The sequence below is a fragment of the Protomyctophum bolini genome (genome assembly GCF_963924005.1).
Source record: "Protomyctophum bolini genome assembly, chromosome: 20".
NCBI lineage: Eukaryota > Metazoa > Chordata > Actinopteri > Myctophiformes > Myctophidae > Protomyctophum > Protomyctophum bolini.
The window spans coordinates 21,477,978-21,495,879 of record NC_137881.1 but is presented as its reverse complement, the minus strand read 5'-3'; the positions used below and the strand labels follow the sequence as shown (position 1 = coordinate 21,495,879).

Here is a 17,902-nt window from a genome sequence, read left to right as displayed (position 1 = left end):
CCTTTAATCCATTCTGACCTGAGATCTGTAGTGTCATCTACATAGTCAGATCACCTTTAATCCATTCTGACCTGAGATCTGTAGTGTCATCTACATAGTCAGATCACCTTTAATCCATTCTAATCTGGACGGGAACCCCTTTTGGTGTTTGAAGCGTTATGTTCTACTTTAGCTGTTGAAAAATAGCAGATCGACAAGCCCATAGCGTGGAACTCGGCTTGTAGGTCTGCTATTTTTTTTTTATCGTGAAAATGTTTGCTTCTGGGGGGGTCCCAGCTGGAACAACATATTTCCAGATGGGGCTCGGCGGGCAATTACATATATTTTTGGGGGTCCTTGACGTGAAAATGTTTGAGAACGACTAAAGAAAAAAAACTTGAGAACTTTGAGAAAAGTTTAGAAGACATTTGTAGAATGGTCCTCAGGTCTAAATGGATCACCATTGATGAGCTATTCTATGTAACAGCATCGTGTTCACCACTGTATCTGAAACGGAAAGCACGCTTTGTATTAATACTGTTGGTCGCGTCTGTAAACGGCCAGATTGTCACCAAATGGGAGCCATGTAGGAGATTATGCACAACTTTTTAAAGGTATCCTGTGATCGCCTATATTGGCTTTTGGATCCATGACACTCAAAACTGTTCTGTACAATATCACCTGGTATATGAAAATGGCCTTCGAGCTGAATATTGATATCCAAGGAAGGACTTGTTCGCAAAGCTGTTGTCGGATCTTGTTGTCATGTCAAAAGAAAAAAAGAAAGAGGGAATCCAAGACCAGAGGAAAACTATTCTTGCTCTCTACTGCCAAAACGTTGCCTGTACTGTATGTACAGTACACATTTACTGTATGTCGGCCCGTCAGGTTGGGCGCAGTCTGCAACCGATTGGAGATCAAATTTGACGGACAAAACGTGAGAAATCTCTCTCCCCATCCGCTCCTTATTACAGTATGTCCCGTACAGATCTTATATAAGACCAATGTCTGTCACTTAAACAGTACTACTATGAATGAGAGCAATTGAAATGATCATATTATGATGACATGAAAACATGAAAATGAAAAAATGCTACATTACTCTACGGCAGCCAAATTTTGTAAATTTATAGTTAACGTGCCTTTCCATCCACAACTTCCACATCCACAAGAATCAGAATCAGACTTTATCACATCACAACACATTACAAGTAAAATGCCGAAACGAAGTCGGTTCTGGAAAGGACTTAGGGCCTAAATTAGTTAGGCTCTATGAAAGTCAAATCATACTCCCTCACGGCTAGCAACGAACTTGCTTGTACATATCGGAGGTCATTGTTTCTGGCCGGGAAATGAACCTCGCACAGCGGGTAAATATCTATCTGACTCTGCCTCGCTGACTCATGTGCCCTCCAGCCAGTCAAACACACCCTGTTGTCCTGGGGGGGGGGGGGGGGGGTGCACACACACACACACACATCACACACACACACACACACACACACACACACACACACACACACGCGTGCATATGTGTTCAAACGAGAGAAGTTATTTTCTCTCTCTCTCTCTCAAATAACTAGGGACCTTGATAGTTGATACAATAATATATCAAGGCCAATTTATTAAATGAGGCTATATATAATTACATATTGCATATTTGCATATTTAATGGTGAAAAGCAACAGTTTGTGTCTTGTCACTTGTGTACCGTGTAGTGTGCACCTCGCCTCGCATTGATCGCCTGGTCTGACAACACTAGTGCTGCTGCAGCCAGATCACACGGCCAGCAAGAGGCAGCTACATCTATCCGATCTGCAGAGCTCATTTCCAGGCCACAAGCATTTGGAAGTTGGCTTCCAAACTCCCGGTGTTTCCTTGGCTTCACGGCCGACAAATTGAAGTCGAAGCTGGGCTGACTGAATGAGAAAATACCACTATAGTGCCAAAATGATTTTGGCTCGTCAGAAATTTTCAGTTGCAAATGAAGTGCCGAAAGACGTCACATTGTAGGCTCTACAGAACCGAACAGAATTTTCTTCAGCTCTAAAATAGCAGTATGAATCGGCCCTAAGACGTCCCCACACGTCCTAGGCACCCCTGGTTTTATTTGATAAGACATGTAGGTACACATCCTGGGCATCAGAAGTGTTTTAACATACTGGGATCGGAGTAGGGCTGGGCCTGAACATCCAAAGGTCTGATTGTTTGTTCTAATGGACATGCAGATCTCAATTAAACAAACTAGAACCGGCCGGTCTCGCTCTAGCTCCACTGGAAGAAAAATAAAAGTGTAACGCAGAAACCATTATACCGGTTAGCCTGGGCAGCGGAATCAGTACTACGAATGGGTACTTGTAGTTATTCCGCCTTGTAGTTTCCTGCCTGATGACTACAAATCAGTGGCTACACAATTACATAAATTGTGCAGAGTGGTCCTAATGGGCGGCTGAAATGTGCCTGGGTAATGCGTTTATATTAACTGTACAACATGTGAAGACATTGAGGGGCGGGATAATAAGCCTGTAGAACCTTGTCAGGGGATACTTATGAATAGTCTGTGGAATTGTGGAGGCAAGTGGAGAGCTGGTAAACTCGGCCCTAGCAACCAGACACCACGTCCACCCTATTCTGATTCTGGCAGTGAGATTAATTGGGTTAATTACCTATTTATGTTCTGCCTCCCGACATGCAAGGCTTGCTACTCACACTGCACTTTGCTAGCCCTCTGGGCTCTGTAGAGTCAACTATTTCCATCATCAAGGAACATGGTATTTTTACCCCCCCTTTTCTTTTTTTAATCCCACTCTCACATTCATCTTAATTCATCTCCCTTTCAATGACTGCCATTCCGTGTTCAAAGCTATTGAAATATAAAGAGGAAAGACAAGCATGTGGTTGATATGTAGAGTGTATACATCTCAGCCAATTTGCATAATAATCACATATTCAAATGCCCTTTATATGCAAATTCCTTAAGACGGCTAATGACTGTGACATTCCCACACAGCGCTTCCCAGCGGTGCCAGAAAGCACTCTGACATTCCCACATGGTGCTTCCAGCTGCCAGAAAGCGTTCCATCAGTTAAAAGTCACGTCTTTCACAAGCTGGAGATCCATTTGTCAGGATCATAGCTCTCTCTCTCTCTCTCTCTCTGGGACTTCCATGCACTTCCTCGACCTCTCCAGACAACACAGATCCCAATAACAGATCGTAAATCAACTACACAGACCTTTGAAAAACGCCTTCTCTCCTCATGTGAATGACGGTGAGAGTTTGAAGTGTGTGAGTACAGGTGACTGCCGCATCAAGGCTTTTATTGGGAAGGTATTATTCTTCCGGTTTGAGGGAAAGGAAGTTCCAGATTGAGGGTTCCGGCCTGATGACTACAAAACAATGACTACAACATGATGTAACCATATCATCCGCTCCCGAACGGATCTGTAGGATGTAAAAAAATTAATAGAAGGTTCTTCTTACCTGACTGTGCGACCCCGCCTCCCTCCTGCTCCGTCCTCCAGAGATCCAGTGTGCCGTCACTGTCCGTCCCCTCGGTGTCCCTGCAGGAGACAAAGACATGATGATTATACTACAATGGACGGACAGACAGACAGACAGACAGACAGACAGACGGACAGACAGACAGACAGACAGACAGACAGCCAGACAGACAGAAATGCATACTAATATTATTAATAATATAAATCAAATCACATTTTCTTTTTGTCTCTCAGACTCTGCATTACCACGGTCCAATAAAGTGCCATTCAACCCGCCCAATAAAAGTACACATTAAATACATTATGTCAAGCTCATGCACAGAGAAGAGTCTGACTGTGTTTAAACACATTGCTCACACGGTTGATTGCAGTCAATCATGATGATGACAATGCCGTTTACTTCAGAATAATAGCGTTTCTTTCGGGGAACGGCGACGCCGGTCTCAATGTGACGATTAGATTACGACAGATGAATCACCCGCCGTTCACAGTTGACAAATAAACACTTGTGTGTGGAAGCTGAATTTAAATGGAGTGATTTCTATAGCTGTCGGGCCGAGTGGGCTGCACACTTCATCTCAGATAACAGTTTGCACATCAGCCCTTCTCCACTGTTGGCAGGAGATAAATGAGCTAAACAGACACGGGGAGTCTCACACAGTAAGAAGTGTTTGGCTGATGGAAGCCAGTGTTCGCGTTTATTTCTCACACTCTTATCTGCAAGCGATCAGATAGGATCTGTATATTCAGACATTGTCGACCTGTCTGCATTGGTTGCTGTGGTAAAGACGTAATTACATCGGTGTGGGTATAAAACGCAACACATACTTTGTCACACACGACAGTATAGCTGGACGTGAAGCCCGATCAACAAGAACACAATGTGTCACAAGACTCACAACACAACGCTTGCAATCTGCTATTTGCGATTGATTTATACTTCGTATAACAAAGTATAAATCAGTCTAGACTGAAACGCATCAAAGGTGAAAAAAATAAAGAATCAATCAAGTCTCCATGTAGGCACAAAAGTTAAAAAGGTATGTTTGGTGCTTCAAGGCTCAACTGGACTATAGATCAAGAAAGGGATGATCCGAGCACTACAGAAAGGAGAGGGCGGATGTACTTTATTAAAGTTAAAAAAGCCTTTTAACTTTAATAAAGTACCCTGATCAGTGATTTTACATCCGCCCTCTCCTCCTTGTGTAACCTTTAGGCGTTTTTGTAGTGCTTAGATCATCCCTCTTTCTCTACCCAGGAATATGCTTCCACTCCGATTAGCAAAAAATGGCAAATAGTGTTTTAGTTTTTATTTTATTTTTCTTCATTTAGCTTTTTTTCCCTCCTCTTGCTGTTCAGGCTTGATACAATCTAATCTGGATCTGGGTAGACCACAAGTCTGACGTGAGCTTCCAGTGTGGACACAGCCTGACCTTCATCATTCAGTTGACCACCTGACAGTGTTGTTTTTGGCAGCAAATTTTGATTTTAGATTTTTAGACTTGAATAGTTTTAATTTAGTTTTAGTCACATTTTAGTCACCTGGAATGTCTTAGTGTTAGTCTAGTTTTAGTCAACTAATGTCATAATATTTTAGTCGACTAAATCTACAGCAGATTTAGTCAACTAAAATGAATTTTGGCGGACCTTGATGCCGTTTTTACACGGCGAAAATAGCAGATCTACAAGATCCCAACGCGTCGCAGCGCGACGTGCTGCGAGCTTGTAGATTTTTCAGCATTTCAGCATGCAACCAAGTGTAAAATGACTTCTTGTCCACTAGTCCCTTCCTAACATTTTAGTCTAGTTTTCATTTGTTGACGGAATTCTCAGTATATTTAGTGTTAGTTTTAGTCGTCATAGCATAGTTTTCATTTAGTTTTCGTCAGTGAAAAAAGGTAGTCGACGAACATGTTTTGTCTTAGTTTTAGACGACGAAATCAACACTACCACCTAAGATAACTTTCTATGCACTGTGACTGGATAACCTGCATGTATGGACCGTTTTACACTCTTTCTGGCAGTGAGCTTATTTAATTTTTTAATTTTATTTCTCTCTCTCTCTTAAAGAATGAATGCATTTTCTTTTCTCGTGTGGAAGCTCCCATGTGTAGAAATAGATAAGCCATTCATTGTTTTGTACTCTGCCCACTAGTGCCTATGCTAGTGATGTGAATTCAAGAGGAGCTCGGTGTGTTTGTCTTACTCAGGTTAAAGCTGTATGAGCCATCCATCGCTCTCCTCTCATCTCCAACTCCAGCGTCCAATCAAAGCACCAGCATTAGCACTGCTCTGAATGATAATGGAATGTTTCAATCAGCACTGTGCTGGATGTGAAATACAGAGATTACACTACCATTTTAGGATTCCCCGCCTGACTCCCTTAGTCCAGAGCTATGTGCAACACATGAAACAATAGTCAGCGATTTGATTGATTGATTGATTGATTGAATACTTTATTGGCAGAAATGTAATCAGTACAGGGTACAGTCAATCACATTTCCAAAGGGATCACCAAAAAATGTCCTTGCGGTCTTGTTTCCATTCAGGTCCTGGGTATTCAATTCATAATCATGACATGAAAAATAACACTCCTAAAAAGGAATAAACTGTCTCTGCGATATTGTTGGGGCTGTGTCTCTGTATCGTTACAACAGTCTGTCAGTCATATTTGATACAGTCTGTTTCTAGCGGAAATGTTAATAATTCGGCGGCTGTAACATTTCTTTTTTTAAATTGATATTAAAAAAGGCGTCATTAGGCGTCAGTGGCAACGGGGTACATTAAGAAAGGCGTCACGTGGCACGGAGTGAGTTAAAATATATATGCTTAATATACACGTCTCTCATTGGCGTCTCACGTGGCTTTGTTGTGCCATCAACTCAACAAAACTAAGCCCGATATAAGAGCAGGCAAAGGTAATGAGCAGAACAGGGCTGTATAGTGGAACTCTATGGTGGTTTGAGTGTGGAATCCTGATCCTTGGTGAGCTCGTCTGATGAACTAAAAGCATGCTTTTCCTCCCACGCTGAACCCTCCACAGCTATGCACGAAAAAGAAAAAAAGAAAAACCCTGAAACATCTGCCCGGCAACGACCTCGATCCACTCGAGTTAATGTGGAACAATATGGTTATTACAGGGTCCATTGAGCACTTTTCAACTGGACACTAATGGCAAAGATGTGGTATTGATCTGACTACGGAGCGCAAGCAGTGGCGAGTTCCTCAATTTGTCACGGTCAGTTTGCTTGGTTTTGTTTCCTGTCAGAATACGTGTGGAGATGGAGAACGTAAAAATGCTATTTTCATGCAGGATTAAAAGCTTCCTTGACAAGAGATTGATAATGAAAATCACATGTTATCTTGTCTGAGTTGTGAGCAAAGCACTGTCTACAATACATTCCTCAACCCCCTCACAGCTGCTGATATATTTCCACAAATATGTTTAAAATCTTGAGAGCATCTTGAATTCTTTATTTGGGGAGGGAGTGGAGCCATTGGCTCAGCATGGCAGGAAGACACCACAGAGCGCCACACGAGCCAGCCACTACGATCTCAAAGCCAACGTCAACAAATGTACTAGTGTGGACTCCATCATTAGAACATCTCCTCTGTAAAAACCATTAAGGGTGGCTGATAGCTTTCATAGAGACATTAGGATGGAGGGGGCATGAGGTTCTGTGTGTGTGTGTGTGTGTGTGTGTGTGTGTGTGTGTGTGTGTGTGTGTGTGTGTGTGTCCGCATGGCACGCGTGTGCACAGTACACGCACGCATGCACACAGTACATGCACGCACGTGTGCACACAGTACACACACACACAGCACACACACACACACACACACACACACACACACACACTTTCACACGTTCTCATCTCCCGTTACAGATGTGTTTGCACAGCTGGATGTATTTACATCTGGTGGCGGAACGTTGTGGAGCTTCACGAGGCATTCCGTGTTGTTCCCAAAGCGTTCTGTGAAAAACACACAACCTCTTCAGGGTCTGAGAGACAGGGAGACTTTCAAGGAAGACACATGGTCCAAAATGGTCGCCTCTGGGTCCAAAGCACACCAATTCAGAGTGAGAAGAGCAATACCCCACACATCCCCTGCTCTTACATTGAGACAGGTAGAGCTTGTGTCTAGGTTGGACCTGACCTTTGCTTTTTTACACAATCCTGTTTCTGGTTTGACATAAATTTTGACCTGAAGATCCAAATTCTACTTCTCCCCGAGAACAAGCAACCATGCAGGCTGTGAGATAAGTGTGGTAAGAATGTCAGGTCAGTGCGCAGGAGACCCGGGTTCAAATCCGGGATAGAATAGTGCAGCTTTAATCAGTCACTTGGGTACATTATGTCTCTTCTTTCGTCCCTATAAGGAGCTGATGCAATAATAGATTCATTTCCACACAACTAGCCTATTATCATCATCATATCATACTATATCATACTATAATCATACTATAATTCAGTCATTCAGGCTGACGGGCACAGGTCTAGTATTACAATAAATGCACCACATTTCTGTGTGTGTGTGTAATAGTGCAGCTTTAATTCAAGCTCATATCTACAGGCTACGAGCTTTTTGAAAAATTGTGCGCAAATGTGCGCAAATCTTTGAATTTATATTCTTTCAGAGCGTTTTTAACTCAAATCTTTGCTTCCGAGGGGGTCCCTGGAACAACATATTTTAAGATGGGGGTCCGCGACCAAATACAGATAATTCCGGGGGGTCCTTGACATGGAAAGGTTGAGAACGACTGACTGGTTTTTCAGAAAACGGTTTAGGTCTAAATGGATGAATAAGAAACAACGGGAGATGTGATCTGTGTCTGACAGCCACTCCGGCGACAAGACAGTTAAAAGGGGGATGAGGAAAAGTGCTTTATCTTCTAGAGAAAGGACCGCCTGTGTCTGGCTCTCTGTGCAGGAATGACAGGCATCTCCTGAGAGACAAAGGGGAGATAATGGTGTGACTAATTACACTGCAGACACACAAACCCTTTACGTCTGTTCTCTTACCAATCCCACTAACTCTACCCTGGATGACGATGGGATAACGAGAGAGAGAGAGAGAGTGTGTGTGTGTGTGTGTGTGTGTGTGTGTGTGTGTGTGTGTGTGTGTGTGTGTGTGTGTGTGTGTGTGTGTGCGCGCGTGCATATGGGGTTCCAACCGTATCATAATTTTCTTCCGCAACTTGAATGAACTTGAAACAAATTTACTGTAATTTGTTCCAATCATTCCTGCCGTGTAATATCACACACCGACTCTGATGTCATGGCTTTGATGGATACATCAAAGTCAAACGGCATCCGTCATTATAAGCTGTTCACTAGAGCCTGTACAACTTACACATAATTTATCATCAAAACATGTATAATCCATAAGTAAAATTATAACAGCATTTTCTGAACATCTACTGTACATGCTGTGACTACAGCTGCTGTAGCCACATGCGTGGTATTTAGCAAGAAGAAAGACAAAGAGGGGTTTAATTACTTTAAAATAATGTCAATGTATTTTAAATAGTTACTGTATCGATTTCAAATCAGTGAATCGTATCGTATCGCCATACTGAACCAATATCGTCCATGTATCGTAGCGTCAACCATGTATCGTGATACGTATCGTATCGCCGTTAAAATGTATCGTTTACTACAGCATATGCTGCATGACAGCAAGAGAGTTCTGCTCTCCCCTGAAGCAGTATTTCCTCAAATCACAATAACTGTTGAAATTTGAACTACTGAGTACAGTACGCAGCAATGTACTTCACTTTCCAGGGAGAATAACAGCTGCCTATGTGTCACATTGCATGATGACTATTATTTCAAGACACATGTTGTGTCTTTGTAATTATCAAAAGAAAACCACAGCCCGGGGGCAGCCTGGAGGCTCAAGTGTTGCATGTCATCAGCTGTGTCAACCACAGAAATCACACCCGTGTGAAGTGACTGAGGGGCGCTCCTATCATCATACATCATCTCATTCCATCTCACTCAAAAGTGTCCATTCATTGTCAATGGCATTTAATGTTAGTGTTTGCACAAATACTCAAAACTGGCCATTCATTGTCAATGGCATTCAATGTTTGTGTTAGGACAACGTTTGTGTTTACACAAACCCTCAAAGCTGGACATAGGAGGGGCTCAAAAACTTAGACTCAGGGCTCGAAATTTACCTTTTTCATTGGTAGCACACAATTGGTGTGTGTGTGTGTGTGTGTGTGTGTGTGTGTGTGTGTGTGTGTGTGTGTGGGGGGGGGGGGGGGGGGGTCTGCATGGGTTTGATGAGTTCAGATCAACATATGGAATGTCAGAACTGAGGTCAGCTCCATAGACAGTATGGAGATCTAAGGGTTTGATGAGATCAGATTAACATATGGAATTAATTCTGTACTGGCCATATATGGAGTGTCTTGAGTGTACAGGGTTTGATGAGGTCAGATCAACATACAGAATTAATTCTGTATTGGCCATATATGGAGCGTGTCAAGAGGTGTGACTGATGGACTGACAGACTGACTGACTGACTGAATGGAGATGCAGGTTTTCATAGTAAACTGTGATACACTCGTTACAAGAGCATCATGGACCATTGAGTCTATTTAATTTATCTTATTCACCACCAAGACTACAAAACAATAAGACCCTAATGTACCTCATACCCCTCTCTCTCTCTATCTCACTCTCTCTCTCTCTTCTAGTTCTAGCTGGGCCAGATACATTTTCATTCATTTATCATATCCGAATCTAATACAGTTCTGTTACAGCATCTACTCAGTGTAATTGTTTAGTACATGAGGCTATTTTTAACGTTCATTTAATACCAAACTTGCAGGTGAAATGGGCAGAAGCGCGTCTACAGAACGAAGACATTCATGCTGGAAATGGAGAAACTGATTAAGGTCAATGCTCTTTTTCCCTGCGAGGCGATTCATCTCTGCTTTGTAGTCTGGATGGGAAAGAGACCTGTGCAGCTATCTGCAGGTTTTTTGGAATGAATGAGCACATCCTGAAATCCTGTCATTTCTCTCTCTCTCTCGCTCCCTCCCTCCCTCAGTATTCTCTCGCTCCCTCCCTCCCTCAGTATTCTCTCTCTCCCTCAGGATTCTCTCTCTCTCCCTCTCCCTCTCCCTCTCTCTCTCTCTCTCTCTCTCAGGATTCTCTCCCCCTCTCTCTCTCTCTCTCTCTCTCTCCTTAACTCCCTCAGGATTCTCTCCCTCTCTCTCTCTCTCTCTCACTCTCTATCCCTCCCTCCCTCTGGATGCTAAACTCATTGTTATCTTAATGAGGTTCTGCCATGTTGAGATACCAAGGTGCTGAAATGCACGTGTCAAAGTGTAAACAAACCTCCCCGTTCACCTTATCTCACTCCCAGGGAGGTGCGTGCGTGCTTGTTGTCAATCTACTGTATTTTGTGTATCTGCATCGAGAGATCATCTCGGACTCCGTACCTAGAAATTGATTTATTGGAGATTCTGACTTACAATTGAATTGTACATACATTTTGTTTTGATCGGATTGTTTCACTTTCAAATGTAATGTAAACGTATGTTTTCTCTACTGTAGGCTTGACAGGTTAGCTTTCAGAAATAGAACACTGCGTGTGTGTGTGTGTGTGTGTGTGTGTGTGTGTGTGTGTGTGTGTGTGTGTGTGCGCGGGCGTGCAGGCATGCGGGCGTGCGTGTGTGTTGAAGCCCTCCACCTACACGCACCGTGGACATGCAACACACAAAGAGGCAGTAGTAGCCCACACAGCTGCCTGCACAGTGCACACAAAGGACCTTGGCAGGACATAGATAACCGCTGTACCCACAAAGAGGGGGGGGGGATCAAGCCATTCGAATGTCATGACCCGTGATGTCATGACATACTTTTTATTTGTATTTTTCTATTCATTTGGTCATTAAGGTCCACAGAATGAGAGGTCTGCTCTGCCAGAAATAATATTGTGAAAAAAGTTATGGCCATCTGTCTGTCTGTCTGTCTGTCTGTCTGTCTGTCTGTCCACTGCATGGTGGCAGCATGCAGTGGACAAAGAGGGCTGTGAAACCATTTCATCCAGGTTCCTCAAACAAACAAATAAGTTCAAATAAATTAAATATAATAATTAAGTAGTGAAAAAAGCTGTTCACAAGCTCATAGTCACAACGCAGGCAAACACGTCATCTATGAGCTGCGTTCGCTTCACGCGTTCGCGTTATACTATACTCAGTGTGAACGTCATAGCATCCAGATGACTCCATACTAGACTCAGTGAATCATAACATCCAGATGACTCCATAGACTCAGTGAATCATAGCATCCAGATGACTCCATAGACTCAGAGAATCATAGCATCGTGTGGATGACAGGCTCTCCTCGGCTAGGGGGCGTGGCCAGATGATTTGTAGTGTAGTGAATACACCCAGTGTGGAGAGGCGGCCAGATGTTTTGTAGTGTAGTGAGTGAACACCCAGTGGAGTGGATGTTTTGGAATAAACTGCTGAGCACAGACATTACTGGATTCCCAGCAGAGCAGAGGAACATAAGAATTTCTTACACTACATCATGAAACCAGCGAGAGAAACCTGGCGGGGTGCAGATTGCAGAACACACACTCTGTAGTCTCCATTCAACAGTGACAAGATTTGGTCTAGTTGGAAAGAGTAGACTTCCTGTGTATCGTTCAGTAACCGTACTGTTCTGTTATTACTCTGAGGAAGACCGTAGAATCTAGATTCTACTTTACCAAGCATGTTCCTGTTAGTGTGTTAGTCTAAATTAAATCTAAATGGATGCCAGTGCTTAACACTGGCAGAGTTTAAAATAGGAAATTATTGTCAGCAGATGTTTAAACTAAAATCCTTTTCTAACACCTTTGGCAAAGGAATCAGCTGAATCACTGCAACAACATGCTGTCTTGTCCAGCAGAAACATACAAAGTGAACAGACTTGCAGAAATTCAACCCAGTTCAAATATACTGCTCACTGAGAAATGTTTAATTCAAGACAAAGCGTGGGCTTATACTGTATATGTTTGACCAATAGAGGAATGGTATGTTGAGAAAGGAAATGGAGGAGCTAAACTGATGGTGCTCCAGCTCTCTCTGAGAGGGTCAGCCATCACATCCCAATTTCCTGATTCAAATGCATTAGTTCAGGTCTGCCAGAAGGAGAACAAACATTGAATTGTGCTCTTCACAGTCCCTGCATAAATGCTTTGTTCAAATGTGCGACTAGGAGTTTAGTCGCACATTTACTTTTCCTTATGTATATAATTTTTATCCTACGATTTTGCAACCCATTTTTTGACCCAGTATCAATTATCTATTGATAATAATAGTGATTATTATTCAAGTTAAGTTTACCATTTTCTTTTGCCATAAATCAGGTAGCTTAAGGTACGGCCATGACAGAAATTGTAGGAAAAAGAACATATAATATTAATCATATTCGGTATTCGGTTTTCGGCCAACTGTTTCCTATATTCGGTATTCAGTTTCGGCCAACTGTTTCCCTTTACTTTTCCAAACCTAAAAGGTCAAAATGATTCGCATTATTTCTGTGATTCGTTCATTTTGTGTTGTAAAATGTGCTTGAGACAGTGTTCTGGTCTGTTAATTCAATAACAAGAGAAAGGTTATTTTATATTGTATAATATACCTTACGATGGATTACACCATCACTGAATGGGGCAAAACGCAATGATTCTCCTGTGGTGTGTGTCTCCTCCCCAGTGAGCGCACAAACAGGAGCTAAGCATAAGGACCAAGACGATATGACCAACGAAATGACCCCAGAACGAGGTATAAAAACCCACTTTGTTTAAATAACCTCTACGGTTGAATGCACAACCACTAATTGTACATGAGTCCCACATAGGACAGCTTGAACGAAAAAGGAAAGACAATGGACTGAACCAGTGGTTGACTGCTGGTCAGTGGGTATCGTTGCCTATAGCAGTGGACCGTTTTTGGCTCAGGTCACCCCTGTAAATAACCTTTTCATCCACGGCACCCCTGAATTACATTGTTTCTTTCTATAGCACCTTTTGTCATATTAACGGTACGTAAATATGTAATATTTCCCCCCAAAGATACAATGTGTCACGTTGAAAACTGGAGAGAATATTTGTTTCTATTAGGAACAAATCAACTGAGCTGAGCCCCTAGCACTGGACCGACCCAAATGGAGAAGATTAGTGAAACTGACTGACTCTCCGCATGGCGACGCCTCCACCGCCGAGAAAGATGATGATGATGGATTAGGACAGACTGAAGATAACTTTTATACTTAAAACCAAGCATCACTATTCTGGGGAAAACCTTCACCAAAAACAGCCTATCTACAAACTCCTTCGCATTGTGCTAGATTACATTCTGAGTTATTTAGGTCTATATTTCCCAGAGATACTTTCAACAAGTGCAACCACGTATGACAAGACACAAACAGTTGGAACTATTACAGCGTTCACAATGTCACTGTGAGAGTATATTAAACATGGACATGAATAAATGTCACAACAGAGGGGGAGAGTGGTGGCATTCCATCATAATTCACAGAGAAGATTGTGTACACAACTGCACATCTCAAAGCCTATATATTTAGGCCAGGTGCTGGATGTCAGGCGTCAAGGCAAACATCAAAGAGGAGAAAAACATCCGCACACTAGTTTCTAGAGCTCTAGAATTGTTGCGTCTTAATAATAAAGTACGTCTCGGAGCTCTAGAAACTACTGTGTGGATGTTTTTTCTCCTCTTTGGCATTCCATCACAAGACAGGAGTCACAGGACAGGAGGGACAGTGCCCTCAATAGTACGCTCCTACTCCAAAACGACTGACACTCACACAGCCACAACACTATAGAGGGAGCGGCCATGATCTGGAACCACCCAAATTTAGAACAAACACGGGTTGATTCTCATTCTACTGCTCTGCCAGCAAAATGTGGAATACCCTGACTGACACCATTCCCATTCCCAACCCAGGATGTTTATCACTGGGTTCTTTCAAATCTGGCCTGAATAAATCATCTATCAGGACTCCAGGAGACCACACAAGTAGAGGTAAATGTAAATTCCCACTCGTAAGGAGGTGTCCATTCACTGCTGCTTTTTTTGTATTTGTTGATGACATGATGACACGATTATGGTGGTGATGATGTTGATGAATTGAATACATAGGCCCCCAATGAACAAGTCCCCAGGACTTTGTTGTGTTATCTGATCTACAAGCTCAGAGCTTGTAGGTCTGCTTTTTTTTTATTATCAAAGAACGACGATTTTTAGAATCTGATCTCAGGTCAAAATGGGTTAAGGTCCCTGCACAATGCTGATTTTTTCTGATTTTTAGCTGCGTTTTTCCGTCGGTTTTCCGAAATACACGCCCAGTGTGCAACCACCTTTTACTGTACCACGTCGTGCTGTTTACATTTCTGGCCAATAACGTATTCTGTGGACATCTGTGTGGACATTTCCATCCCACTCGTCACATGCATGTCTAATTAACTATGGAATGTACAAAACAGCCTCTGCCAGAGAACATGTTTCTTCAATAGAGTCCACTGTAAGGCAGTTATATGAGTCATGACACACTCATAGTGATGTAATCATTAGACCAGTACGTAGTTCTCAAACTTTTTCGTGTCAAGGACCCCCACCCCCAATCATATATATCTGGCCGCGGACCTCCATCTGATAAGGTTTTGTGCCAGGGAGGTACCCCGAGAAGAGGAGATTTGTGCTATTCGCTTTTCAAGTCACAGTGAGGGGCGCTCTCATCATCGTACATCATCTCATTCCGGCCAATCAGAATGTACGTCCTCACCTTCGTCTTCAATGTTTGTGTTTACACAAACACTCAAAATTGTCCATTCATTGTCAATGGCAATGGTTTGTGTTACAAAGTTTGCGCTTGCACACACAGTAAAAGCTGGACTAAATATATATATATATATATATATATATATATGAATGAGAGAGACAGAGAGAGAGAGAGAGACAGAGAGACAGAGACAGAGAAGCATACAGGTTGCAGTGCGGCATGAAGTGACACGATGTGAGCTTGTACATCTGCTATTCCAAAGTATAAGTACATTTACAAGGACCCCTGGGGGTCCCTGGACCCCATTTTGAGACCCAACGCAGTGGGCACACCTCAAACAGACATTCAGCACACATCTCAACTTAATCTGAAGCTTTACTGGAAAATTTCACCATATTATATGATGTCATACATCATATTATATTTCAGCTCATTTCACACGAGTCACAGACCTTCACTTTAGTGCTTTACACATACTGCCATCAGTGATTCACATTAATACTGTTCTGAAAGCTCTGAAACACTGCCATCCATGGCATAAGCCCCAATTATTTATTTAAATTAAACGTCATCATCATTAATTATTTTCAATCAGTGAAAACAGGGAATGTTTGAAGCAAGAAGCACGCGCAGTAACTACTAAACTAGCAGACTATAATACTTTTCTGACTCTTTTTCTTACTCTCAGTACCTTTTATGGGCATCACATACAGTAAGCCACCCCCCCCCCCCCCCCCAAACAAAGGGGGGAAAAGACAGAGAAAGTTCCACCCGAACGCCTCACAGCTTGTCTAACAGTCCAAAGCAACACGAACAAAGAGACACAGCAACGACATGACATACTAAAAACATATTCCAGCGTGTTGAGTGGGAAGAAGTTGTGTTATTATGAGTCACAACAACGTTGCTTCTATTCTTTTACCTTGTTGTTCCACGGCGTCTCCGCTGCCACTCGCTCCATCCAGCAGAGCGTTCAGCAGCACAACACACAGCAAGACGAGCAAACGTCCACATTGTGCATTAATAATGGCTGAATAATGGCGCTCATTATGTTTCTGTCTGTGTTTACTGTAGTACATCCCTGTAAAGAGCAGCTCTCTCTATCTCTGCGTCCCTCCCGTACTGTCGCCCAAATCCTTCCTTCCTTCCTTCTCTCTCCTCCGAGTCCTCGCCGCTCCGATCCTCTCCTCTCTCTCTCCAGTCTACTCTACACACACTGTGGTCTCTAGGCGCTCACAGCGGCTACGAGGAAAACACGGAACGGAGCCCGGCCGCGATGGATGGGGACCAGCTAGGAGCCTTATTGTTTAAACTTAAAGGAGTAGTTCACCCCCAAAAATGACTTACCTTACCAGTGGTAAGTGCCAGTGGTAACCTCGCTTCACCGGGCTTTCCACCTCGGGGGAAAGCCGGTCTGTGTGTTACAAAATTGCCGCGTGAACCGGTCTGGAACGGATGATATCGCTACGAATGACAATAATATCTCTCGTAGCCTTCGTAGCCGTAGTAAAAACCTGGGAGTCCCTGGAACAACTTATTTCCAGATGGGTCATAAATATGAAATAATTTGAGAACCACTAATATAGAAACATAGGTTTTTCAGAAAACTGTCATGATTTTAGACATTTGTAGAATCGTCCTCAGGTCTACTCTAAATGGGTCAAGAATGATCTCATGCCACTACACATTCTGACATTCATGATGCTGTTCAGCTGTTGACCGCCCACCAGCCGGCCACCAGAATCTCCATCCCCTATACTTTGGTATCCTCTCCACGCCTGGCAGTAAATTATTTATATATTAAATAAATATAATTAATAAATGAAATATATCATTGTATAGATATTTACATATACTATTTGATCCTATGGGGAAATTACATTTTCAGCTTCACCCATGCAGGTGGCTGGGTGCTTCTCAGGTGAACGGGTGTAGTTGGGTGTTGAGTGTCATTAATCATCATGATGACCTTTATTTCAACTCAGGGACTAGCAGGGACACCTTGACACATATTCTGCCTCTGCCGGGGTCAGCCTTTTGCTTCCCAGGCGGGCTCTCTACCCATTCTGCTATGGCAGGCAGCCGCCCGCAGAGTATTAGGAGAAAATATTGAAAAATACCTTGAATTACCTCAAGTAACCTCTCAACGCATATGAATTATTACTTGCCAATCTGCATACAGCGAGCTATTCAAATGAGACGCGATGAATAATGCATTGGAGAGTGTTGTTTAGGATTTCTCAATCCCACTAGTCATTTTCCAGTCTCCTAAAGGATCTTGTTGAATATTTAGATCGGTGAGCTGAAAGAAGCATCGAGTTGAAACAGTTGAAGTGAGGCGCACTCTTATCATCGTACATCACCCATGCTCACACATCTCATACTGGCCAATCAGAATGCCTGTTGCCTGTGATTGGTTAGCTGATGTGCTCGTTTACATATGACGTAAATGTTCCCTTCAATGTCAATGGCGTTTAATGTTTTGATGTTTAATTGACATCATAACAAGCGGAATTCTGACGTCATTTATCTGTTCATCGTCAGTTGCAAAACTTGAGACGGGCGGGGACAACATTTTGCAGATATTTGACCGGAATTCTCTTACCGTGGTC

General features: G+C 42.8%; 1 protein-coding gene across 2 annotated transcripts in view; it reads right to left on the bottom strand.

Annotated features, from left to right (window-relative positions):
• adam19a (ADAM metallopeptidase domain 19a) overlaps positions 1 to 16,478 on the bottom strand; it is a 93,554-nt gene extending 77,076 nt beyond the window's left edge. For both annotated transcript variants that reach the window (XM_080792699.1, XM_080792700.1), the window contains exons 1-2: positions 16,213 to 16,478; positions 3,461 to 3,540 (exon numbers count right to left, since the gene is read on the bottom strand). In XM_080792699.1, the coding sequence (XP_080648825.1) occupies positions 3,461 to 3,540; positions 16,213 to 16,369 (237 nt within the window). In that variant the 5' untranslated portion in view covers positions 16,370 to 16,478. The remainder of the gene's footprint in view (positions 1 to 3,460; positions 3,541 to 16,212) is intronic.
• Between the last annotated feature and the right edge of the window lie 1,424 nt (positions 16,479 to 17,902).